The sequence below is a fragment of the Eptatretus burgeri genome, chromosome 13 (genome assembly GCF_056783735.1).
Source record: "Eptatretus burgeri isolate ZD-2024b chromosome 13, Ebu_testis_v1, whole genome shotgun sequence".
NCBI classification, from domain to species: Eukaryota; Metazoa; Chordata; class Myxini; order Myxiniformes; family Myxinidae; genus Eptatretus; species Eptatretus burgeri.
In genome coordinates, this window is record NC_140973.1 from 26,831,682 (window position 1) to 26,859,181 (window position 27,500).

At 44.7% G+C, this 27,500-nt stretch overlaps 1 protein-coding gene across 1 annotated transcript in view; it reads left to right on the plus strand.

Annotated features, from left to right (window-relative positions):
- The window catches only part of LOC147014125 (calpain-1 catalytic subunit-like), a 93,441-nt gene that overhangs the window by 33,493 nt on the left and 32,448 nt on the right, over nt 1–27,500 (plus strand). Inside the window, exons 7-12 of the mRNA XM_085851819.1 lie at nt 2,528–2,613; nt 5,055–5,129; nt 9,004–9,164; nt 13,598–13,767; nt 13,924–13,935; nt 23,609–23,820. Of these exons, the coding sequence (XP_085707945.1) occupies nt 2,528–2,613; nt 5,055–5,129; nt 9,004–9,164; nt 13,598–13,767; nt 13,924–13,935; nt 23,609–23,820 (716 nt within the window). The remainder of the gene's footprint in view (nt 1–2,527; nt 2,614–5,054; nt 5,130–9,003; nt 9,165–13,597; nt 13,768–13,923; nt 13,936–23,608; nt 23,821–27,500) is intronic.

Here is a 27,500-nt window from a genome sequence, read left to right on the forward strand (position 1 = left end):
TTCCAGTAGCCCCTCCTGCTTCAACGAACAAAATTCAAGCTTTCCATCCATATTCCCTCTTTTGTTTCCCTTTTCTCCTTTGGCTGGAACTGCCTTCTGGGAACTGCAATTCACTCTTCACTGCATGCCATTAATTTGTGAGCTGTCAACACCTAATGTAGGGTGATCCCAACATGATGTAAAATTGTACAATTAGAGCGAAGATAAATATTACTAATAAACATTGTGTGTACAGTTGTCTATCCTCATGACTTTTTCCTGTGTATAGAAGCATATTGAGGAGTTTCAGACACTAAATATGTTGACAAGACAAAGACAGACGAACAAACAAACATGAAAGATGTTGTGTATACTCTGTAGTACAATACTTGGGAAATCCAGATTTAAAAATAGTTGCATAGAAAGAGCAATTTAGCAATTTTGAAAATTTGACCTTCCAAATGTTTTACATAATTCATTGTTATATATGTATATTTTATATATATATATATATATATATATATATATATATATATATATATATGTATATATATGTATGTATATGTATATATATATGTATGTATATGTATATGTATATATATATATATATGTATATGTATATATATGTATGTATATGTGTATATATATGTATGTATATGTATATATGTATGTATATATATATATATATATATATATATATATATATATATATATATATATATATATATATATATATATATATATATATATATCTTCTTCTTCTTCTTTCGGCTGCTCCCGTTAGGGGTCGCCACAGTGGATCATCCGTTATGATCCGCATAATGATTTGGCACAGGTTTTACGCCGGATGCCCTTCCTGACGCAACCCTGGTCACCTCTTACGACAGGGATATGGTACACCAATTTTAACCAGGGTATACACCGGGCCCAGTATACTGGTACTCATTTCGCCGACCTCGGAAGGATGGCAGGCTGAGTCAACCCCCTGGTGTTTTCGACTTGGTGTATATATATATATATATATATATATATATATATATATATATATATATATATATATATATATATATATATATATATATATATATTAATTCAGTGTCCCAACGGGGCTTGAACTCAGGACCTTTTGGGTCCCAAGCCACTGCCCTAACCACTGCGCCAACACCAGGCGCATATATATATATATATGTCTCAATCAAATTTATGTGTATATATATATATATATATATATATATATATATATATATATATATATATACATATATACATATATATATATATATACATATATACATATATATATATATATATATATATATATATATATATATATATATATATATATATATATATATATATACATATATATACACATAAATTTGATTGAGACATATTTATGCCTCCGCTGACAAAGTCGCCAGTGGCATTATGTCTTCAGGTTGTCCGTCCGTCCATCTGTATGTCTGCACGTACATCCATGCTAATTTTCTCTGTTTTCTTCACAACCGCTTATCCAATTGACACGAAATTTTCACCATAGGTGCGACTACTCATGTATAATGTTTTTATGATAATCATGACATCATATGTCACGTGGTGTGGGTGGCAGCCATGTTGGAAAAAAGGAAAACATTTAGACCTCTATCTCCAAAACCGTTCCATGGAAAAAATTGAAAGTTGGCACATGTGAAGTATTCCCCATGTTAAATAAGTGTGATTTTTGATGATGTCATAGGTGGCTTCATTATGACATCATCATTGCATAAGCTGACAGCTTTATCCGATCAGTATGAAAATTTTTGAGGGTCATCTCGGGCTAAATTGTATGGGGGAAAAAAATGATGGTGTCATTGGCCACGTGGTTCGGCAGCCATATTGTTTTTGCCATTCAAACCTGAAAAAATCTTCTCCGAAACGGGTGAACAGATCGAGGTGAAACTTTACAGGTATGATCGCCTATCCATGAGGAACAAAACGTTCTCCAACTATGACATCATTGGTCACATGGTTTGGCAGGTATATTGAATTTACCCTCAAATCTTTAGAACCCTTCTTCTCCAGAACAGCTTGACAGATCGAGGGGAAACTTCACCCACATGTTCCCAAAGCCTTAGGGACACCATGGTGTTCGCGAATAATAGGTCACTTGGTCTGGCAGCCATATTGGTTTGAACCAATTCAGTTACCCAATGTGCAAATTATTTTAAAATTTCAGGTCAATCAGAGGAAAATTGACGATTTTATGTGACCTTGACCTTTGACATTTTAACCATTTAAACTGAAAAAATAATAGACTTCAAGCTTTTTATTGGTGTAGAATTGTGACCTATAGGTGAATAACTGGCAGACAGACAGACATAAACCGCTTATGTTATACGTATGTCACCACATATAACAAACCAGACCAACCGATATACAGTACTTGCAAATCTTCGATTTTGCAATGAATAGTTCAGATAAACATTTAGCAATTTAATGACAAACTTAGTGACCTCAACGCATTGTGATTGTTTATAATAACACCTTTTTGTTTATCACTAATATCCAGGTGGAGTATCAGGGAGACATCGTGCGACTAGTGAGAGCTCGGAATCCATGGGGAAAGGTGGAATGGACAGGGAGATGGAGTGACAAGTAAGGGCAGAATGATTGAGTGTTGTGATTGAATTTCAGCTTTTCATAATATATGTTGTAATATACCACCTGCATGTCAATTAGGTGGACTTGTGTGTAGCAAGTGTCACGGTTATTGTAAACAATAGATAAAGCTGCGAATATCTGTGAAATGGTTTCGTTAGAACTTGTTTTAGGTTTTGGCAATAATTTTGTGATAATCATCATCATCATCAAAATGTGCGCACTTTGTCGCCCATTAATTTTAATCTACATGGATTTAAGGGCCATGTAGATGAAATTGGTCACTCTGTCGTGCTTTTTTACATACAGTCTTGAGGCTTGTGGAGGAGCTATAACACAGAACTGATCAGGAAGTAACATAATGAAAATAACAGTGGAAAGAGAGTGGGCTTGGGGGGGGGCAGACCAACAGCAGGGTTGAGGGGACAAAAGAAAGGGAAATGAGAGCAAGGGGAGGACATGGGGTGAACAAGATGGATGGAGCTGCAAACTCTCAATCACAAAAGTGGTAGGAAATTTGGAAACCCAAAAAGAGGTGGGCTTGTGGAGAGTTAATGAGGGTCGAAAAGATAATGGTTGTGTGGGATATGACTGTTTGGGTTATCTTGAGAGTTCTCTTGTATGGATGTGACATCCATAGGCGAGCAGGAGAACCTGGCATTGCCCGGCGTATAATAGACTAGCAGGGGTACTCAGCATTGCCCGGTGTATAATAGACTAGCAGGGGTACCCGGTGTTGCCCGGTGCTGTTCATATCCCTGTTGGCATTTTTGAAGAAATCAAATTTGTTTGTTTTTCCCCCATTTTTTTTGGGGGGGGGGACATTAACACTTCCCCACACCCACGAAGGAATGGGGTCGGGGGTCATTTAATATTACTGTTCCCATACTCACAAAGCTACAAAGGCTTCGGCACTGTAGAGCAATTAAAAAACAATCCCCCAAAATCCAACTTTTCTTTTAAAGTGTATGGTTGGCTGAAAATTTTACCAATAGCTATTTCCTAGGAAGTGAAAAATGGGATTTAAGCTGACAAGGACATGAACAAGCAGCTTATTTTTAAGCAGAGTGCATTAGTATCGTGGTGTTGCAACATTTTGCAATGACGCCACGTATCGCAGTGACTCCACCGATTGCAGTGTCGCCACGTATTGCGATGTTGTCACATATACCTGTGTTGTCATGCATCGCCACTTATCGCGGTGTCTCAATGTATCATGGTGTCTCCACGTATTGCGATGTTGTCACATATACCTGTGTTGTCATGCATCGCCACTTATCGCGGTGTCTCAATGTATCATGGTGTCTCCACATATCGCAGTGTTTCCACGTATTGCAGTGTTTCTACATATTCCAGTGTCTCCACATATCGCAGTGTTTCTACATATTCCAGTATTTCCACTAATCGCGGTGTTTCTACGTATCGTGTTGTTTCCAACACTCATGGTGTTTGCACCTATCATGGTGATTCCACCCATTTCAGCGTTTCCATCCATCACGGTGTCGCCACATATGCCTGTGTCGCCATGTGTGCCTGTGTCGCCATGCATCGCCACTTATCGTGATGTTGCTACATATGCCTGTGTCGCCACGTATGCCTGTGTCGCCATGCATCGCCACTTATCCCAGTGTTTCCACGTATGCCTGTGTCGCCACGTATGCCTGTGTCGCCACATATGCCTGTGTCACCACGTATGCCTGTGTCGCCACATATGCCTGTGTCGCCACATATGCCTGTGTCGCAATGCATCACCACTTATCGCGGTGTCTCCATGTATCGTGGTGTCTCCACGCATTGCGGCTTTGCCACGTATTGCGGTGTTTCCTCTTATCGCGATCTTTCCATGAATCGCGGTGTTTCCACCTATCGCGGTGTTTCCACCTATCGCGGTGTTTCCACCTATCGCGGTGTTTCCACCTATCGCGGTGTTTCCACCTATCGCGGTGTTTCCACCTATCGCGGTGTTTCCACCTATCGCGGTGTTTCCACCTATCGCGGTGTGACCACACATGCCTGTGTCATCACGTATGCCTGTGTCGCCATGTATGCCCGTGTTGCCACGTATATCTTTGTCACCACGTATGGCTGTGCTGCCGCGTGTACCGCCATGATGGAATACACATTTAATGTGCACCTTTTTTCACCAACATCTCTGTGTTGTAATATTGTTCTTCTGAAATAGGGTCTCCTAACTAAATAGGGTCTCCTAACTAAATAGGGTCTGAAATAGGGTCTGAAAAAGGAAATAACTTTTTCTAAGTTTGATTTTGTACATGAATGACCAAAGTGGAACTCCAAAAGGCAACCAAGCATTTTCCAACAAGGCTGTATTTTTGTGGTGAAACTTTTCTTAATCATTTAGTCTTTGCCTCCAACAATTACATACACAGCATACTTGATGCAGTGTTCTGCTAATTTGAAATTTGTTCCGTTTTCAGCTCTTCAGAATGGGATGATATTAGCGATGACGACAAAGAAAGACTGCAGATAAACGGAGAGGATGGAGAGTTCTGGTAAGATTCGATTTTTGGAGTCAAGGGGTCAAGGGTCAGAGGTCATCTCAGGTAAAAATGTGATACTTGAGAACAGCTGAAGGGCTTTAAATCAAACTTGGTACAAGTATTATAATCATAGAACAATGTAGGTGGAGGCGTATCGGTCGACATTGTGATGTCGAAGAGTGCTGTTCGAGTTATTTTTATGTATTTACAAATTTCCTGAACAAGTTGATTACAAAATCAGAAACACTTACTTTAGAGCTCTCTCAATCTGTTTTTACATGTCTACTGCAATGAGACGGCATTACTCAGGGATTCCGATCACATACATCTTAATGCCTTAATAATGGCCAACTGATAACTTTAGTACTGCTGAATTCCTTTCTTGTCCTTCAAGGTGATTTGATTGATCAAGCAATCTTGAACCATTTTCACACAAAAATGCCAGCATTGAAACAGCAGCATTGCCCAATGCATTGCAAATGCATGCAATGTCGGTGTTGGTATTAGCTCCCATTCACATCAAAGCAATGTCAGCAAATTGGTGGAAAAATGCCAGCATTTTGCTGGAAACTGGTGCGATGTGAACGGAGCCTTATTACCTCCGCTACCAAAGGTGGACGGAGGTTACGCTTTCACCCGATACATAGCATATTTCAAGAAGTTGTGGGTGGGTTTTGACAAAACTTGGGGGATTATTGGGTAGGTGACAAGAACAAGCCGATTAGATTTTGGTTCAGGTCTGGATGGGGATCTGACCTATCAGTGGGATACAAAACATAAACTGTTCAGCCTGGCAGAAGAATGTGCTCTATCGAGTGCCGTTCTAGTTACCTTTTCAAATATCAGGATAAGAGGTTTTTGCTCCACTCCACATGTTATCCTTGGGTTAACCGAAGGCGGTTCCTTCGGGTGGGTGCCAGGGATGTCGTATCCTGAAGAGAGGATGATCACCTGTCTCTGTTGTCATCTGAGCTCCAGCTTTTGAACATCGGTATTGCAGCACTCTCTGTGGTTCAGAGACCGGATAGTGGTGAGATCATGGCGGGTGGTTAAACCTTCTCCTGATCTGGTCACTCTGATGGTTACCATACCCAAGGAGTTTCTGTAGCTGTGTCCAACAAGCAAACTCCAATGATAAATTGGATAACACCGGTCAACGAGCGTATTATGAGATGAAGGATTCGTCGCTCCTTGGTTGTCATTTCCCTGGTGTCTGTTTATGCTCCGACTGAGGCGAGTGATCTCATCGTGAAGGACGCATTCTACGCCACGCTCGAGTCTGTGGTTGATCAGTGCCCCAGGTGATGATACTCTTCGAGAATTGGGGGATTTCAATGCATCGACTGGAACTGACAGGGATGGTTGTGAGACGTGTTAGTCCCCATGGGTCTGGAAATGTGAACCAGAATAGCACTAAGTTCCTTGACTTTGCATGATGTCATGGACTTAGGGCGGCTGGTTCATGGTTTCAGTGCCAACAGGCTTATCGCTGGACTTGGTATTCCAATGCTGGTGGTGTGGCAAAAGAGATTGACCATTTCCTCATTGATTGTCGCTGGAGGACGATCCAGAACTGCAGGGTCTACCAGAGTGCTCATTTCCTCAATACCGACCTCAGGCTTGTAGCAGCAACTCTGAAGTTGCAGCTTAAATCTGGGAAAATGGTACCATCCCAGATTCGGCTGGATGTTGGCAAGCTCAAAGATGAGAGGGGAGCTGAGGAGCTTGCGAATAGGCTGAGTGGGGATTTGGGGGGTCTGGGTGCTTTGGGGGATTCCTGAAGAGTTGTGGAGTGCCTTGAAGACTACCATCTTTGATGTTACCGGAGGATGTCTTGGAACCTACAATCGGGCGAAGAATAATTTTGTCTTTCAAGTGACACTGGATATCATTGACGAGAGTCGTGGGGCCAGGCTTACTGGCAGAGCTGAGCTGTTCAGAGAGTTAAGGCGAAAACTGTACGTGCACCGAGGGTGGACAAGGAGGCTTATGTGCAATGAATCTATGAGGGGGTAGAGCATCACCTGTAGCCAGGTGAAACTCATCCTGCTTACAGGGGAATTCATGCATTGTGTTCCTCTAAGCTTGTCCCTCAGTGTACTGCACTTAGAGCGGTGGGTGGTGGGCTCTTATACAGAGGAGTCTGAAGTGAAGGCCCGCTGGGCCGGTTACTTTGAGAGGCTGTACCAGACTGATCCACCAGCTGTTGAGTTGGGTGCCAGAGGTATTACTGTCCCTATTACTGACCATCCAATTAACTGTGTGATCCACGTTCATTTGTGGAAACACAGACTGCGGTGAACCGGTTGAAATAGGTTAAAGCTCCAGGGATGTGTGGCATCAATGCTGAACTTCTCAAGGCTGTTGGAAATGCTTTGCTCGCATCATTGTATGCAGTTCTGTGCTGTGCTTGGAACACCCAACCTGGAACACCCAGGCATCATCCCAACTGACTGGAAGAGGGGCCTTGTTGTTCTCCTCTGGAAAGGGAAGGGTGATCGCCAGGACTGCAATAACGACTGAGGGGTGATGCTGCTTTCAGTGCCGGACAAGGTCTTTGCACGGATATAATTCTTTATCGGGCTCGCCATCATATGCTTGAGCACCAGCACCCAGAGCAGTCAGGCTTTACACCAAAGAGGTCAATGATTGACTGTATCCTTGCTCTTCAGGAACTCACCGAACACAGACGAGAGTTTTGGCAGGGGCTGCTTGCAACCTATATTGATCTCTGCAATGAGGAGTCAGAGCTGCTGGGATTATGGGTTTCCTGGGTCAAAAGTAAGATCCAGGCTTTCAGTAACATCTTGGATGCTGCTATCATGTCTGTACCTGTTTGTGGTGAGGATGTTGAGGTCACGGAGAGATTCACTTACCTTGGCAGTGATATTCATATCTCTGCTGACTGTGAGCCAGAGGACAATGGACATTTGGGTCAGGCCTAGGGAGTCATGGATTCACTGGATCATGGGGTGTGGCGCTGTCCGTACCTGTGCAGGACGACGAAAATCCGAGTCTTCAGGTCCTTGCTGCTTCCGCTCTTGCTCTATGGATGTGAGAATTGGACTTGGACCAGGGATCTGAGATGGAGACTTAATTCCTTTGGTACCAGGTCTGTTTGAAGAATCCTTGGCTATTGCTGGTCAGACTTTGTGTCCAACGAGCAATTTTTGAGCGATATTCAACTGAGATTTATTACCTGCATGGTCCGTGAGCGTCAGCTGCGGCTGTATGGACATGTGGCTCGTTTTTCTGACGTTGATCCTGCTCACCAGATTCTCTCAGTGAGGGAGCCTCATGAGTGGAGCAGGCCAATGGACCGACCACGTGCCTTGTGATTGAGCAGGTTGATCAGCATCTCATGGAGATGCGGATGGGCCAAGCATCTGCCTGAGGATGGCCGGACGGAGGCCCCTGGAGTACCGGTGGAAAGTGGATGCAGCGACGCGCTGCTCCGGCACGTGCTCCCATACCTGACCTAACCTGACCACCCATTCACTGGATTTTGCATCAGTTGAGGAGTTCATTGGAGCCACCTCCATACTTGAAACGGCAGATTTCTCTGATGACATCAATAAATCTGCAGACCAACATACTAAAAGCATTCATAAGGTGTTCCATAATCCCTATAATAACGTTATCCTGTACATTAATCCTATAATTAAAGTAATCATCATTTTGTACATTTGTTCAAGGGGGCAAGATGGTCTTTGGTACGACCCATGTATTTATCACTGATTTTAAGTAATTGAAATGCTCACATTATTAATTTAATTAGTTTCCAGGCTTTGCAGATTGCTGGGTCGGTGCCTGCGGTTTATAATACGAAGAACAAAAAAAATCGATTTCTGTGCACCTAACGATGTGTGGATATGTGTACTGGCAGGATGGAGTTTGAAGAATTTAAGGATCAGTTCTCACGTCTGGAAGTGTGCAATCTGAGTGCCGATGCTCTGAGCGATGACACACCAAACAGCTGGGTTTCAAGCGTTTGTGAGGACAGCTGGGTAAAGGGCATCACTGCTGGAGGCTGCCGAAACTATCCAGGTAGGTTGTCTTATATCCAGGTAGGGGGGGGTGTTCCATTGGCAAGCGGCTTCCTAAACCAGCCGTTCCGTATCAACCGCTTTGCAAGTTGCTCGTCTAACCGCTCCGCAAGCAGAGCAAGCGATTTAAGAGAGGTGCTTCATAATTTGCACAAAAATAGCCACCGCGGTCAGATTCCAAACGATACTACAACCAATGAAATGGTCAGAAGCATACTCCTGTAATGTATACTCATAATGTTATTGAAACATGCATTTCATACTTCAATTGTTACTTCTACTTTACATCCTCATACTTTAAGATCTATAAACATGCAAAATTCCTTCACTGCCTCCCCAAATTCACAGTGGCAGGTCTGTAGATAAGCTTGGCAGGGGATTCCTCATTCTGACTCCCCATTTCTTTATCTTTCTTCCTTTCCCTCTTCCCCCCATGCTCTCTGTAGCCGCTGCTAATACAACAAATTCTTTTGGAGAAGTTGTCACAAGAGGATCGAGTAAAACTGAAAACGACGACCCCAGGCAGCATTTGTTCAAGTACCACAATGGCGCTCTTTAAATTGGAGACCGCCATGTTGTTAAGCAGTGCTGACCACTGCATTCCGTTGCAGTGCTTGCTTGAGCGTTTTGAATCGAGTGAGCCGCTTACTAATGGAACCCCCCCCCCCCCCGTGGTGTCTACATCTTTTGAAACCAGTTTGGAAACGTGGTCTCGCTCAGGAAAGGTCATGTCTGACAGTGAAGCCTCAATTGGAGTTCAATGAAGTACTTCTTCTCAGACATTACTCAAAGAAAACATAATTACCTTGGGGGAGTGGTACCCATCTCGAGGGCATTGCTTGGGTTTCCGAAAGTGTTGTAGCCATCTCAACTCTGGCCACGTAACAACATTGATTTATATGAAACAACAAGTGGGAGTCGCATCATGTTAGCCTGGTAAACTTGCAGAATGTCGTGTTCACCAATATGACATGTATTTGAATTATCTCTGCACTTACCTATTTATTTTATTTGTCTTTGTATCCTCATTGTATGGTGAGTCCTTCTGTGATTGCTCTCATGTACACATCGATAGAACAGCTATGATTCACACTTACACTCTTGTAATGTCCATCCATACATCCACTGGGACCATACTGTGTGCAGAGTGTTCGTTGGTGCTGCCGAAGCAGTCTCCTTGGCTATTGGGTACAATCCTGGACGGGTCACCACTCCGACACAGGATACCAGCAAGCTGGCACTCATTCTGCCGACCTCGGAAGGATGGCAGGCAGAGTCAACCCCACCTGGTATTAATTTAACAGCTGAGCAGGATTTGAACTCAGGAACCCGAGGATCCCAAGCCCGCCACCCAAACCATTAAGCCAACACCAGGCATTAAGCCTCGTCATGTAAGTGGGACCAAATTGAGCACACTCAGATACTTCACCCCTCAGTCAAGACAGAAAGAAACGAGAAGGGCACTCGGAAGAGCGCAAATCAATACATTTTTGAGATGTCATGCTATATATCGTTTTAGCCCGATCTCTCAATGGTGAAGAATCACTTTAAAAATCATCAGATCCAGATCCGGATTCGGATCTTCACCAAAATCGAATCAGTTCATCCTTGTCACACACCAAACCTGTCCACAAAATTTCATCTGGATCCGTCTACAACTTTTTGAGATATCCTGTACACAGACAAACAGACAGCGGTGAAAAACTAACCTGTGTGTCAAGATTCTCGCTTCCCTCAGTAAGTTTGGCCTGGCTATCTTTGGATGAGTTACTCATGTCTGCATCTGGGATAAGATATTTGCGAGCGAGATAGGATTAATGGTTTGTAGGTTTTCTCATCTACTTCATCTCGGGCCACCAGTCAGGTGTGAGGCTTCTCTTTGCCACACAGTTGTAGCCTTGCCATCATGGCCATCCTTTTTATTTTGTTTTATTAGCACAAGTTATCTACCCTAACAAAAGGCAATGCGTATACGTGTGTGTGTGTGTGTGTGTGTGTGTGTGTGTGTGTCCTTCATAACTCCAAAACAACAAAACCTAGCAGCCTGAAACTTTACTTGCATACTTAGAAAACTCCGAACAATTGCGAGAGTGAAAATTGGGTGTTTGGGTTAATTAAAACACCCATTTTGAAGATAATTAACGGCCTTATTTAATTATATCATTCACAATCCTCGGCCAACCTCGCTGTTTGGGGTCTTAAGGCGTTTCCTGGGTAACCTCGCTGGGGTCTGAAGCCGCCATGTTATTTGGCCTGCTCAACCATGCTTTGACTTGGAACAGGCCGCAACGATTTCTCAAGGATGAAATTTCTTAATTCACTTTCTTCACTCATATTATCGAATGCCTGTTCATCATAGCTTCGAATCACTGGGTATATTGTAATGCTATAAACGCCTGGTGACGCCAGCATTCGTGGCTTTATTTCATTTGCGCATATGGATAACCGAGATAATCTCTTAAACTAAGCAGAATTACAAAATGTAAGTTCCAGATTTGAAAATATCAGCAGTTCCGACTCCTAAAAAAAAAGTTGATTTGTCCAATTTGGACATTGTATGGGTGTTTCCGGGTGCATCGTTGTATCGACGGCAATTGGTAATCGCTTGCCAAGCCAAGTATTCCATTGGAGTGCTTGCTTGAGTCCTTAGGCTACTTACCGAGCTGTACAGTACAGTTCGTGTCAGTTGATTGCAGTTCAGTTTGTGTCCCGATTGGGATGTACAGTTGACAGTTACTTCAAGGTGGAGGTACGTATACAGCACACACGGACGTGGTACACATGGGTAGATTTGGATCTGTACAGACTCTTCGCGGGTGTGTGGACATTCCATGCCTGTTACTGGTGCCGTGGTGGCAAAGTTTCATCCCGTATCTTATGGAGGTTTTTCAGGTTTTCCTTTGTCCTCGTGCCTGATTCTAAAGCATTTGGTTATCGGATTTGCTCTACAAAGGTTACATGGTTTCTCTTTGTAAGATTAAAAGCAAAATATATTTGATAACACCCTATTTCTGAGCCGTTTGTCATATGAACGTGTTTTCGAAATTACCGAGCCAAATTTCTTTTTTCTACCTGTCACATGTAGCTGTTTCTAAAAGATTAATGTTTGTGAACTTATCCCTGAAACGTCTCGATAAATGTAACGTTGTTTTCTCAAGGTTTCTGGGTTGAACACGATATGTAATGGAGTCTGTAATCACACTGACTCCAACCTGCCGATTCCCCAAAAATTGCCGATATCGGCCAAGCGTGTGTTTGTGTGTGTGTGTGTGGTGTGTGTGTTGTTCACAAAGCATAACATATTCTCTCTGATAACTACCTACCCCCCACCTCTCTCTCTCTCTCTCTCTCTCTCTCTCTCTCTCTCTCTCTCTCTCTCTCTCTCTCTCTCTCTCTCTCTCTCTCTCTCTCTCTTCCCCCCCCCTCTCTCCCTCTCTCTGTCTCTCTGTCTCTCTGTCTCTGGATATATCCGGACTGTCGTTATGTCTGGATGGTGGTTATCTCAATATGTGTCGGGACAGTGGTATGTCTGGGCCGGGTTTGTCTCCAGACGTCTCCAGGTCGTATTTATCTCCGGACGTGTCCAGATGGGAGTTTGTCTCCGGACGTGTACGGACGGTGTTTATGTCCAGACAGGAATTTGTCTCCGGACGTGTCTGGGCAGTGTTTGTCTCTGAACGTGTTCGGGCAGTGTTTATGTCTGGATGGGAGTTTGTCTCACGCATATCTCCATATATGTCTGGACAGTGGTTATGTCCGGGTGGGGTTTGTCTCCAGATGTGTCTGGATGGGAGTTTGTCTCCAGACGTGTCCGGATGGTAGTTTGTCTCCGGACGTATACAGATGAGAGTTTGTTTCCGCATGTGTCCTGATGGCAGTTTGTCTCGAGACGTGTCCGGGTGGTGTCTATGTCCAGATGGGAGTTTGTTTCCAGACATGTCTGAGCGGTGTTTGTCTTCAGGCAGCTTGGTTCCGGACGCGTCCGGGTGGTGTTTGTCTCTGGACTGTGTTTATCTCCAGACATGTCCGGGCGGTGTTTGTCTCTGGGTGGTATTTATAGTATGACAGGTCAAAAATGGATTTCAGACGTTATTTTGTTTCCATTTTCACTGTTATTCGATGCAGAATCATTTTGATGCGACAGTATGAATCGTAATTGACGCTCCACTGCACGTCTGCCTTCCCTTCTTCTCACCTCTCACTGCCTTCACTCTCTCCCCCCTTTCTTCACTCTCCCACCCTCCTCACTCTCCCTCCTTGCTCCCCTCCCTCCTCTCTCTTTCCCCCTCTATCTCCTCACTTTCCACCCACCCCTCTCTATCTCCCCCCTCTTTTTTCCCCCATCTCAGTGATCCCGTCAGCGAAGGAATGGTTGGTATTTGCTAGTAAGCAATATAATGTCCTCATCCCTCCTTCCCTTTTCTCCTTCCTTAGACACGTTCTGTATGAACCCTCAGTTTCGTCTCGTACTTGACGAGGAAGATGATGACCCTGATGATGGAGTGGAAGGATGTTCGGTTCTCATTTCCGTCATGCAGAGGGACAGGCGTCGCTTCAAAAAAAGAGGACAAGAGCTGCACACCATCGGCTATACAATTTATGAGGTCACACAACTTTGGCCACATTCGTGCATAAATGGTTTATCATGTTTTGTTTGAATACAAGTATTGAATCGTATTGAGGCAAACGTTTTGTTTATTGTATCGCTAATGACAAAATGATGAGATTGACTATCCATTCTGTTTTCTATTTTTTTGCAGGTTCCTGAGAATGTGAGTACAATAACTTTGCAAACTTCAAATCCGATTTGTTCAGTCTGATTTTACTTCTTTCATATGAATTAATAACAGGCTATTCTCACCTTACATGTGACATAATCATGGAATAAATCTTATTTGAAGCTGATGCAGCCAACTCAGTAATGTATTGAGCCAATAGACATTTAGCTGGAGAAATAAGCTCGTTTTACATTTTTCTGATGTTGCACATCCACGACACAAAACGAACCTTCATTTTCTTAGACATTAATCCATTTAGGTTGAAGAAGGAATTGTAGAAGTCTGTAAAATGCAGGATTTTGTTCACCTGAATCCTTGACAAATTCTAAGATCTTCTTTGAATTTCCAAAGCAAATGTGGAAACATGAATCGACAAAATAAAAAAAAGAGATAGAAAAAAATAGAATGCAGAAACATCGATCAGACCGCCTTATCATGGTCACCTTTAAGAACCTGCCCACAGAGGCAAGAACCTGCTCACAGAGGCAAGAACCTGCCCACAGAGGCAAGAACCTGCTCACAGAGGCAAGAACCTGCATGCGGCGTGCGTCCATGCAGAAGGGAAACTGGGGAACCGGGTGACCGTGTCACAATTTCCAATGCCATTCCGGCACGGCAATCGCTTCGGCCTTGGATGGCGTTCCGAGATCCAGCTCTTTCAACAGCTGTATGCGCATTCTGGCAGCCAGAACATCGGTTGGCTGCCAGAAAGATAGGTCGGTGGTCTCTCTGTCTTATAACACCTTCTTTCTGGTCTTACACCCTCTGCTCTTTCCATGCTTCCCCCTCCCCCCAACAGGTTTGTGCAGGGTTTGTCCCCTTCTGTTGAAACTCCCAAAATCCAGAATCACTGCTCACCTCCACTCATTCGTTTGTCTTTTTCCCTGCCTATGGAACCAAGTTCCACATTCTCTTCAATCTCATTCTTCTCTCCAGGTCTTCAAGGCAACTGAGAACCACCATCTCAAGTCATCGCCCATCCAAAACCATTATCATTTCTACCCCTATTAACTCCCCCTAACCCATACCCTCAAGACCACCTCCTCCCAAATTTGCAGTGTTTCCTTCCTGAGAGTTTGCTTCTGTATCCATCTTGTCCACCCCATGTGTCATCCCCTACCCCTCATTCACCTCCACATCCATTGTTTGTCAAAGTGTCCCTCTATTTTGTCCCTCAACTCTGCTGTTGCTGTCCACTCCTCAACCTCTCTCTCTTTTCTGTTCCTTTTCTTCTGTTGCTTCCTGATCTGTTCAGAGTTATAGTTCTTCAACTAGTCTTCACTGTATACAAAAATAAAAATAAACTAGAAGGGCACTCGGTAGAGCGCATACCTCCGCCCTGTAATGCCTGATCCACGAGAACATATCTGGCCGAATACATTTCTGAAATATTATGCTATATATCGTTTTTGAGCCCAATCTCTCAATGGTGAAGAATCACTTTAAAAATTATCAGATCCGGATCCGGATCCAAATCTTCACCAAAATTGAATCATTTCTTCCTTGTCACGCACCAAACCTGTCCACAAAATTTCATTCAGATCCATCCACAACTTCTTGAGCTATCCTGTACACAGACAAACAAACAGACAAGCCGGTAGGCGGCGATGGGTCACCGAGCATGGAAACCATAAGATATAGAGCAAAATGGATGTCATATAGCGGATAGGGAATCACCTTAAGATTATGCATATCAAATGTCATCCAGTTCCATCTACTGATAACTACTCGGTATCAATTTGAATGAAAAGTACCGAAAATGCGGTTTGAAATCGGAAATCCCCAAAGTTCGAGGGGGTGCTGTGGGTGAACAAAGATCTAAATCGAAAATCCGGCTCGATCATTTGTGCACAATGTATTCCAGACGATTAGTGTGAATTTTCATGACCATCCGACCATAACCCCAGCACGAGTAGCATTTGGCATGAAGGCACCTCCAGCTCTCGCATGTTATCGATTTTTGCACTAATTGACCTTTGACCCCTGACCGAAGCGAAATCGGTAAATATGTCCTGAGGCAAAGTTGTAGTACTCATTGAGTACCATGAACCTGCAAAGTTTCATTCGTATCGATGCACTCACTTGGTCGCTAGGGGGCCTTCAATTTTCACGCATACCCTAACTGTAGGGGGCGTTGTGGGTAAAGTATTCCATATATCACAAAAACCGGAATATATTTGATAGAACATCACCTGTAGATCATTCGTGCCAAATTTAATAACCCTACGTGCGATAATGGCTTTCGGAATTGATTCCGCGTGAACGGTACCAATTTTGAAGGTTTTTTGGTTGTTGCTAGGGAACAAAAGCATCCCTAGCAACCATCACAATTTCCAAAGCACTTGGTCATAACATGTACCTACCACCCGAGTTTGGTCAAAATCGGCCCACGTTTACTACCAATTATGCTGATGACAAACGAACAAACATCCAAACAAACATCCAAACAAACAGACAGAATTACTGACAATAAGGGTCACCTATTTCGGCGACCCAACAAACAAACAGAAGGGTGAAAACATAACCTCCTTCACCTATGGTGGTGGAGGTAATAAAATATGCTCAGAAAGCAATGGTATACCACCAGTTTACGGAGTCATGTGGTACATGTTGGGGAGCCTCGGTGGTGCGTGTTTCTGTCTACACTGCTTCTGATGATTCACCAATATGTGATGAAACGGATCCGGTGGCTGAGGGGTGCGTGTAGCTTTGGGATCCTCATGTATGTGCTACTTGTGAATGTCTGCAGCTGTAGAGGAACCCAGGGTTCGGGTTAGTGGGAGCTAACCCAGGGTTTGAAACCAAAAAGGGCTTACCTTGGTGCAGTTTTTCTTGGTTGCTTTATGCAACCTTCTTTGGCTGGAGGAGCATGTGGGGTTAATTTATAGAAATCCTAGCCACCTGGGGTAATTATTTCGGTGAGAGTTCATTGGTTATTCCCTCCAATTATGGGTGAGAGGCGTGATTGGGTCTTGCAGCGAGAGAAATTAACTTTTTGCAAGGAACCTCGATTCTGTGAGTTCACATTTCATTTAAAACATTTACAACACTTCCCAAAACAACAAATATTAATGGTTTTTTATTTTAATTTATTTTATTTTTTGCTCTCCAGTTTGTTTTTTCTTTGCAATACATTTTAAGCAGGAAGCCCTAGTTTGCATGCAACTAATTTTAAATTTTATTATTTTTTCCAAAACACCCCAGAATGTTTTGATTGGCATTTAAAAATACAATAATGTCACACTGGATTTGAATATGACCACAGTTACACAAATCTCTTTCTTTTCTTCTTTCCACATTCCTCCTGTCCTTGGGATGTTTTATCTTTTCACCATCTATTCAGCATTTAATCTATAAATCAATCATGCTTAAGTAATCTTAAAAGGGAGCTTTTGAGTAAGTATATAGTGCCTCTCTGCTTCATGACAAACAATGAGAAACAAACGTCCCTCCTCTCCATGGTTACTTGCCTCCTTGAGCGTAAGGACCATTTTTGGCATGTGTGCCAATCTCAGTTTTTAACAAGAATATAATGTGCCTGAATTAGGCAATGTTTGCTGCTTTTATTCACAATAATTAAGATTAGTCTCCAGACATTCAACAATGTGCAGATCCATTTCTTATTCAGAAGTCGAGGCTCATGGAAGAGCTCTATGACAGCGAGGGTAGAGGGTCAACAGACTGACAGACGGATGGAGGAAGAGAACGGGTGGTGAAGATTGATCTTGATCAAATTTCCAGAGATTGACCTTCCCCAAAACATCCAAGAACGATGCGCTGATGCCACTATACTTCTGTATGAAAGTAATCTCGCATGTAAGGAGGATCATGGGAGTCTGAAAAAAGGGGAAAAAATTGTCTTTTGAAAAATTGATGGAACTTGAGCCACACGAGTGATTCACACAATTATAGCAACTCCACACAAAGAAGTGCGAATGCAAAAAACAACAAATCCACCATTGAGTCTTCATATCACCACTGAGCTGAACATACACTACATTTAAAGCAAATGTTGTCTTCAGGTATTCCGATACTTCTGTACCTTGGTAGACACAATTCCAGGTGGGTTATAATTTTGCAAAAGATGACGTACTTAATCATAAAAATATAGTAATTTGTTAGATGTATGAAAATGTTTTTTTTGTAACTAAAGGATCACAGGCAATGATTGGGAAGCAAACCTTGAAATTGCATCGAGTTTGAAAATCGATGGACTTTGATAGCGATACCTAAGGAAGCAAGGAAGGGTCTTACCTGCTCAAAAAAAAACAAAAAAGGCTATTTCTAATTATTGTGAAACTATAACATTTCAAAGCCTGGGTGGTATAATGGTTAGAGCGTCTGCTCTGAGTCTGAGAGGTTTGTGGTTTACACCCCAGCCGAGTCATACTCAAGACTAAAAATGGTACGTGCTGCTTCCTTGCTTGACTTTCAGCATTTAAAAGGATTGAGCATGGCCAAACAACCATCAGTCGGTAATAATAGCGCAGGCTTTGATGGGCCTAATGGCCTCCTGCATTGAAGTTCCTTGTAAGTTGTAAGGAAATCATATTATATTATAAATCTATTACATAAACATAGGGATTTACTGTTATCTCAATTCAAAATATAAAATAGGAACCAGCTGGGAGGCGACGATGGTTCGTGTGCATTATTGAACAATGCCACGATAGGTACAATTGAGTTAGTGGAAGCTTTTGAGGAAGCCCTACCGTAAAACCCTATCTCTTCCATCAAAATTGACCAAATCAAATCGGATTTTTTTATATGTTGTACTTATGGACATTACGCACAGTTTCTAGGAAATGAAATTGCGAGAAAAAAATTGAGAAAAAATAAATAAATAAAAAGTTCAAGTGGGCATGGCTCCACCCATAAGGGGCGTGGGACACTCCTCATACAAAAAGACACAACGAGACCATGATATCTAGCTTGTGTCCAAGTTTCACCAAGATCGCATCAAATGTCACGGAGCTATGCTCTGGAGAGTCACAAACAAACAAACAAACAGACAGATACAACAAAAATAGTGGTCACTGCTGGCTCCCGCGAACCAATTACAAAGAAAACGATTATAGGTCACATCGCACTGCCTATGATTCACATTCACCTTACCTGAAACAAACGACTCTCACTGTGACTCATACGATGATTGAATGGGAAGGGCAGAGGAAGAAGAGAATAGTGGAAAAAAGAGATTGGAGAATGTGAGAGGAGAAAAAGGAACCGAGCAGAAGGGGAGTTTTTACCATTTGTGAAGAGGGAAAAGTGGAGGGGCCAATAATTCCACAACAAATAGGTCACCCTTTGTCATAAGAGTAAAGGGGAGGGGCCAATAATTCCACAACAAATAGGTCACCCTTTGTCATAAGAGTAAAGGGGAGGGGCCAATAATTTCACAACAAATAGGTCACCCTTTGTCATAAGAGTAAAGGGGAGGGGCCAATAATTCCACAACAAATAGGTCACCCTTTGTCATAAGAGTAAAGGGGAGGGGCCAATAATTCCACAACAAATAGGTCACCCTTTGTCATAAGAGTAAAGGGGAGGGGCCAATAATTTCACAACAAATAGGTCACCCTTTGTCATAAGAGTAAAGGGGAGGGGCCAATAATTCCACAACAAATAGGTCACCCTTTGTCATAAGAGTAAAGGGGAGGGGCCAATAATTTCACAACAAATAGGTCACCCTTTGTCATAAGAGTAAAGGGGAGGGGCAATAAGTTCACAACAAATAGGTCACCCTTTGTCATAAGAGTAAAGGGGAGGGGCCAATAATTCCACAACAAATAGGTCACCCTTTGTCATAAGAGTAAAGGGGAGGGGCCAATAATTTCACAACAAATAGGTCACCCTTTGTCATAAGAGTAAAGGGGAGGGGCCAATTATTTCACAACAAATAGGTCACCCTTTGTCATAAGAGTAAAGGGGAGGGGCAATAAGTTCACAACAAATAGGTCACCCTTTGTCATAAGAGAAAAGGGGAGGGGCCAATAATTTCACAACAAATAGGTCACCCTTTGTCATAAGAGTAAAGGGGAGGGGCCAATAATTCCACAACAAATAGGTCACCCTTTGTCATAAGAGTAAAGGGGAGGGGCCAATAATTTCACAACAAATAGGTCACCCTTTGTCATAAGAGTAAAGGGGAGGGGCCAATAATTCCACAACAAATAGGTCACCCTTTGTCATAAGAGTAAAGGGGAGGGGCCAATAATTTCACAACAAATAGGTCACCCTTTGTCATAAGAGTAAAGGGGAGGGGCCAATAATTTCACAACAAATAGGTCACCCTTTGTCATAAGAGTCAAGGGAAGGGGCCAATAATCCCACAATTAATATTTTCCCCTGTATGAATAGCTAGGAATGTGGGTCGGAGTGCGGGAAGCTGAAGTTAGGTTGCTGGAAGAGATACACAAGTAAACAATGGAAGAGTTTAAGTTGGTCCTATGATGTCAAAGGAGTTCAGCGAGAACATCAGTTTCAGGCAGGGAAGCTCTCGTCGCATTCATGTTTATCATAGTGATGGAGCTGGTAAGCAGGAGGGTAAAAATGAAAGGCATTCTGGGAAGGATGTTGTATGCGGATGAGCTGGTTGTTGTGGTGGAGAGTTAGGGGAGATGCAGGAGGTACTGTGGGAGTGTAAGGAGGCATTCGGGAAGTATGGACTGAAGATGATGATGGACAAGACTGAGGTGATGTGGGTCAAGCAGCAGAAAAAAATAAATGAATGTCAGGTTTGAGGAGAAGGAGAGGTGTTGAGGAGGTTTCAGGTGAGTGTGAATGTGTGTATGAGGGTGGTGGGATTGATGGCAGATCGAAAAATATTAAGGACATTGAAAGGGAAAGTTCTGGCATCTTGTGTAATGCCAGCCTACCTTTACTGTCTGGATATGGTGGCACTGACTGAGAGCCAGCAAGAGAAGGCTGCAGGTCTGTGAGAACAACTGAGTCAGGAGGATCATGGGAGTGAAAACTGTGGATGGAAAGAGGATGGATGAACTGAGGGAGGAGATTGGTGTACAAATAGGCTTGAAAAATAGCTGGCTGAAATGTGCTGGTTACATGTTTCGAATGGGGGAAGAGCGGAGAGGTTGAGTGAGCAAGGAAGGGGGAAATGAGATAGACTGTGGTTAAAATGGGAAGATTGTGTGAGGAGGGATATCAATAAGGTGGGGATGGTTGGAGAGTGGAGAGAGTTGGTTGAGGACAGGGCGAAGTGGAGGAGTACCGTGTTCAGAGCAGGGCAGAGGATTGGTCGCGTTAGATGTCACCCCATATAAAGGGAAGAGAGGGAGAAGACGAAGAAGAGGATAAAGGGGTGAAGCCAATAATTTGGCGATGAATAGTTTACTCTGTATCAAGAGGGTATACGATAGGGGTCTAATAATGCCACAATGTATTTATATTTACTGTAGATTGGGCTTTAGTAATCTATCTATAATTCCAGAAATGTGTGTGTGTGTGTGTGTGTGTGTGTGTGTGTGTGTGTGTGTGTGTGTGTGTGTGTGTGTGTGTGTGTGTGTGTGTGTGTGTGTGACCGCTGTTTCTCGAAAACAACTGGTGCGATCTCATTGAAACTTGCCAGGTATATTGCTGGGGACCTGAGGATGTGCCTTTTCAAGGTTTGATATTAATCAGACAAGTGCTTCCCAAGTTATGGCCATTTATTTACCAACCAATGACATGACACGTTGCTGCGGCCATTTATTTACCAACCAATGACATGACACGTTGCTGCGTAGGCGTGGCAGTGTAGGCCGGTGCGTGGCCGGCCGACAATGACGTCACGGGCCGTGCCGGTTACATGGCAGTGAATGTCATGGCAAGCAAAGACAGGGAGGTAAACTTGATTTTAATTAGGATTTTAATTAACTCTGTGTGTGGAAGTGTGGTTGTCACGAGAACGCAAGAGCGAAGGGACGGCCTGTGTGGTTGTCGTTTCCGGCTCGCGGTTTGAAAGTTTTTTTTTTTTTTTTTTTTTTTTGCATGTATGGCCACGCACGTACGGGCACGTGAGAGCGAAGGGACGGCCTGTGTGGTTGTCGTTTCTGGCACGCGGTTTGAAAGTTTTTTGGTTTTTTTTTTGCATGTATGACCACGCACGTACGGGCACGTGAGAGCGAAGGGACGGCCTGTGTGGTTGTCGTTTCTGGCACGCGGTTTGAAAGTTTTTTGGTTTTTTTTTTGCATGTATGACCACGCACGTACGGGCACGTGAGAGTGAAGGGACGGCCTGTGTGGTTGTCGTTTCTGGCACGCGGTTTGAAAGTTTTTTGGTTTTTTTTTTGCATGTATGACCACGCACGTACGGGCACGTGAGAGCGAAGGGACGGCCTGTGTGGTTGTCGTTTCTGGCACGCAGTTTGAAAGTTTTTTGGTTTTTTTTTTGCATGTATGACCACGCACGTACGGGTACGTTAGAGCGAAGGGACGGCCTGTGTGGTTGTCGTTTCTGGCACGCGGTTTGAAAGTTTTTTGGTTTTTTTTTTGCATGTATGACCACGCACGTACGGGCACGTGAGAGTGAAGGGACGGCCTGTGTGGGTGTTGTTTCTGGCACGCGGTTTGAAAGTTTTTTGGTTTTTTTTTTGCATGTATGACCACGCACGTACGGGCACGTGAGAGCGAAGGGACGGCCTGTGTGGTTGTCGTTTCTGGCACGCGGTTTGAAAGTTTTTTGTTTTTGTTTTTTGCATGTATGACCACGCACGTACGGGTACGTTAGAGCGAAGGGACGGCCTGTGTGGTTGTTGTTTCTGGCACGCGGTTTGAAAGGTTTTTTGTTTTTTTTGTTTGCACCTACGAGCATGCACTAGTATAGATAATCCAAGCAGGGGAGACCGTCGTGATTGATTCATTACTTGTTATTGTTGTTTCAAAATGACATCTGTATTTGTTTTTTTTTTTACAAGTACAATGACTTTTCAGAAGTTTTTGTTTTGCCGACACTAAATACAGCGCGGTGGAGTACACAGCACACAGTTAATGTATTTTAATAGTAAAGTAACTTCAGTATTTGGTTAAATAATTATTGCTTCAATCTGTGAACAAGAAAGGCTATGAGCTTAATACAGTATTTTAAAACATGTTTTCAATAAAGAGAGCTCTACAAAACAAAAGTTGATGTAATAGTTATCTGAAATATACCTGGTGTTGGCTTAATAGTTTGGGTTGTGGGCTTGGGATTCTAGAGTCCTGAGTTCAAATCATGCTCGGCTGTTGAATTAATACCAGGTGAGGTTGACTCAGCCTGTCATCCTTCTGAGGGTCGGCAAAGTGAGTACCAGCTTGCTGGGATGATTGAGCCGTTCGAGTATCCTGTGTCGGAGTGGCGACCCGTCCAGGATTGTGCCCAATAGCCCAGGGGACTGCTAAAGCAGCACTGATGCTCTGCACAGAGTATGGTCCCAATGGATTTGGATTTGGATTTTTTTTACCTGAAATAACTTCTCAAGTTTGCAAACCTTGAAACGTGTACACATCTCGAAAAAAGAAACTTAAAATACCAATGTGCACAAAACTAAGATAGTCTCAACTGTCAAAGCATAGTGTGATTGATGGCCTGATAGCTGCATGTGACATGTAAATAATATGGACTCACAATGCGTGATTTATTTCTCACGTTATGTATGCTTGTCCTGTTTTTCACATGCGTTGTGTACAGATGCGAGGAGGTGGGCGCCTGCGTCTGCCAAAAGACTTCTTTCTCTACAACAAGTCAGTTGGCCGTTCCCATTCATTCGTCAATACGCGGGAGGTGTCCACTCGTCACATTCTACCTGCTGGAGAATACTTTATGGTGCCCTCGACCTTCGAACCCAATCAAGATGCTAATTTTGTCCTCAGATTGTTCACTGAAAAGGCCAGCAATGCAGAGTGAGTATGTGCCAAACGGTTGGTTCAACATAAATTACATACACTATGTGTCAAGCATAAAAGAAAGATTTTGAAACATCAGGTTATAAGCCCATCCTTTTTTTTATTTTCATCATTTGAGATTTCATCACCAAATTTAAAACAACCTTTATGAAAAGAATATGGAGAAGACCAGTTGATAATTGGGGCAAAATGTCAAAGGGCAAAGTCATAGTGAGTAGAAATATGTCTTATTAACCTGTGAGTGTGATATGGCTGGGTTCTTTAATCGTTTCCTTGTTTCGTTGTTTATTTAGCACGAGCAAATACAACCATTCAGAGAGAGAGCGAGAGAGAGCGAGAGAGAGCGAGAGCGAGAGCGAGAGCGAGAGCGAGAGAGAGAGAGAGAGAGAGAGGAAAAAAAAAACAAAAAAAAAAACAACAAACATACATACATACATATATACATGCATACTAGAGAACATTGTACTTTACGGTAATTCTACATATCGACGGTCCCCTGTGCCAGTGCGCATGCGCAGCCTGACCCGGAGCCAGGGATGTTGTGGGTGTTTCAACCTGTTCAATACTTGTTTGATTATTGTCGTTCCACGCTAATAAAGTGGTCGAACAAATTGAACTCTGTTCTTATTTATAATCAAACAACTTGATGCAGTCGAGTAAAGATCGTCGGTGCTGAGGAGGACACGACTGGGTGAAAACGGTCCACGAGAACGTCGACAGTGAGTTTGGATTTCTCGGGTTCTGTACCCAATCTTCGCCCCCAGGACACTGTACACACGTGTGCATCACCGAAAATAGAACGTTTACTCCAGAATAGCTGTTCCTATGGCGCCGGTGGAAGCAGAGTGCCCGATCGAGGGTTGTGACTATATGGCTACACACGCAGAGGCGGCAGTGGTGGCCGCCATGTTGAGTATACACCCCACTGTGCACGTCGCCGCCCCCAGGGCGGCGAGCTCGAATGCCAAGATGGAGAAACTCAAGCGTCCCTCCATAGCACTGGCCGGAACGGGCGAGGCCTGGTCGTACTTCATAACCCGCTGGGGCGAATACAAAACAGGTACTAAGCTTGTCGGACCCGACATAGTCGCGCAGCTACTGGAGTGCTGTGAGGAGGAGCTGAGAAAGGACCTCACTCGCGCGGCGGGTCGGAGCCTCGTGGGCAGCGATGAAGAAGACGTCCTCGCCGCCATGAAGGCGCTCGCCGTCCGGACGGAGAACACGATGGTAGCTCGAGTGGCCCTGTCTAACATGCGGCAGGGACACGAGGAGCCCGTCCGGTCGTTCCACGCCCGCATCAAGGGGCAGGCGGACACGTGCAAGTATGAAATGAAGTGCACCAAGGCGGGGTGCGATCAGGTCAACGACTTCACCGAAGAGATATTGCGCAACGTGGTTGCCCGTGGCATCGCGGACCAAGCAATACAACTTGACCTACTCGGTGAGAAGAACCAGGACATGCCATTAAAGGACATGATAGAGTATATCGAGGCCAAAGAGTCTGGAAAACGCTCGGCATCGCGCCTGCTTGACACTCAGAGCACGGACGCGATCAGTAGTTCGTATCGGCGGGGAAAGCGACAGGACGTCCGCGCCAAAGTAGGAGCCAGGCCGGAAAAACGGAAGGCCAAGCCCGAAGGAGTATGCATCTACTGCGGCGAGGTGGGCCACGGCAAAACGCCTCAATGGCGCGCCAGACGCGCCGAGTGCCCCGGATACGGTAAAAAGTGCCGGAAGTGTGACCGCCAGAATCACCTCGACAAGGCGTGCCTGGGCGGCCGATCGGCAAGACCCCCATCTAAGGAGACCGACGGGATGTACGACGAGCAGACGGCAGCCTTCGTCGAGCTATGCACGGTCACCATGGCCAGCACAGAGGACGAAATGCGCACGCTTCCCCTCGCTCACCACCTGTACGATGATATGTGCGATAAGTGGATGAAACGCATATCCGACCCGCAGCCATACGTCAACCTCACTCTCACCAACAAGCGCGAGGATTACAAAGCGCTGGGTTTTAACCTCCTGAAACACACCCGCGCGGTAACCCTACCTGCTATGGCAGACACGGGGTGCCAGAGCTGCCTGATCGGCATTAAAGTCGTCCAACAAATGGGCCTGAGTACCGAGGACCTCATACCTGTATCCATGACCATGAAGGCCGCAAACAACAGAGGAATTTGTATCCTCGGAGCCGTGGTAGTCAGATTCGCCGGTAACAGTGACGACGCTCGGAGATTGGAGACGCGCCAAATCGCGTATGTGACGGACTCTTCAGACCGCATATTCCTCTCCCGCGCGGCCTGCATGGACCTGGGAATGATCTCGGACAGATTCCCGACACTCGGAGAGGTGAATCTGACGACCTCGGAATTGTGCGACTGCCCGCGACGCGCGGAGCCGCCGACCAAGCCGACCGCACTCCCCATGCCAGCGACCGAGGCCAACAGAGAGGCACTACAGTCACATTTACTCAGGATGTATGCTCAGAGCACATTCAACACGTGCCCACACCAGCCACTACCGAGAATGACCGGCCCGCCACTACGTCTTATGCTCAGTGAGAACGCGACACCGGTTGCCCATCACACTCCCATCTCCGTGGCCATACATTGGCAAGATGAGGTAAAAGCAGGCCTCGACCAGGACGTTCGGCTCGGCGTGTTGGAGGAAGTACCCGTCGGCACGCCAGTGACATGGTGTCACCGCATGGTAATTTGCGCGAAAAAGAATGGCAAGCCGCGACGCACCGTCGACTTTCAGGCCTTGAACAAGCATGCGTTCCGCGAGACCCACCACACCCAATCCCCGTTCCACCAGGCGAGACGCGTACCTAACGGGAAGCGCAAGACAGTATTCGACGCATGGAACGGTTACCATAGCGTCCGCCTACACGAGGATGACCGCCACAAGACGACCTTCATCACTCCATGGGGGCGCTACCGGTACCTATCTGCCCCACAAGGGTATATGGCATCGGGGGACGGTTACTCACGACGATACGATGAGATCGTCGCGGACATTGGTAACAAGACCAAGTGCGTAGATGACACGCTCCTATGGTCAGACACGATTGAGGGGAGCTACTTCCAGGCGGTCCAATGGCTGGTTATATGCGGCCGGAATGGAATCATCCTCAACCCGGAGAAGTTTGTCTTCAGCGCACCCACGGTGGACTTCGTGGGCTTCACCATCACCATGACCGACGTGCGACCGTGCAGCCGCTACCTGGAAGCAATCCACGATTTCCCACAACCGCGTAACATCACCGACGTCAGATCGTGGTTCGGGCTTGTCAACCAGGTGGCATACGCCTTTAGTATGGCCGAACGAATGCAGCCATTCCGGAAGCTCCTGAAAAGTGGAGAACGCTTCCAGTGGTCCATGGAGTTAGAGGACATATTCCGCGAGTCGAAAGACGTGATCGTACAAGAAATCGAACACGGTGTCCGCATATTTGACAAAACTAAGCCAACATGCATCGCCACGGACTGGTCGAAGGAGGGAATCGGATTCTGGTTGCTTCAAAAGCACTGCCGATGCGTGCCAGTTAGACCATTCTGCTGCACTGATGGATGGAAAATAACCCTGGTCGGCAGCAGATTTACACACGCGGCAGAATCCAGATACGCGCCCATAGAGGGCGAGACTCTCGCAGTCGCGGATGCCTTGGACAA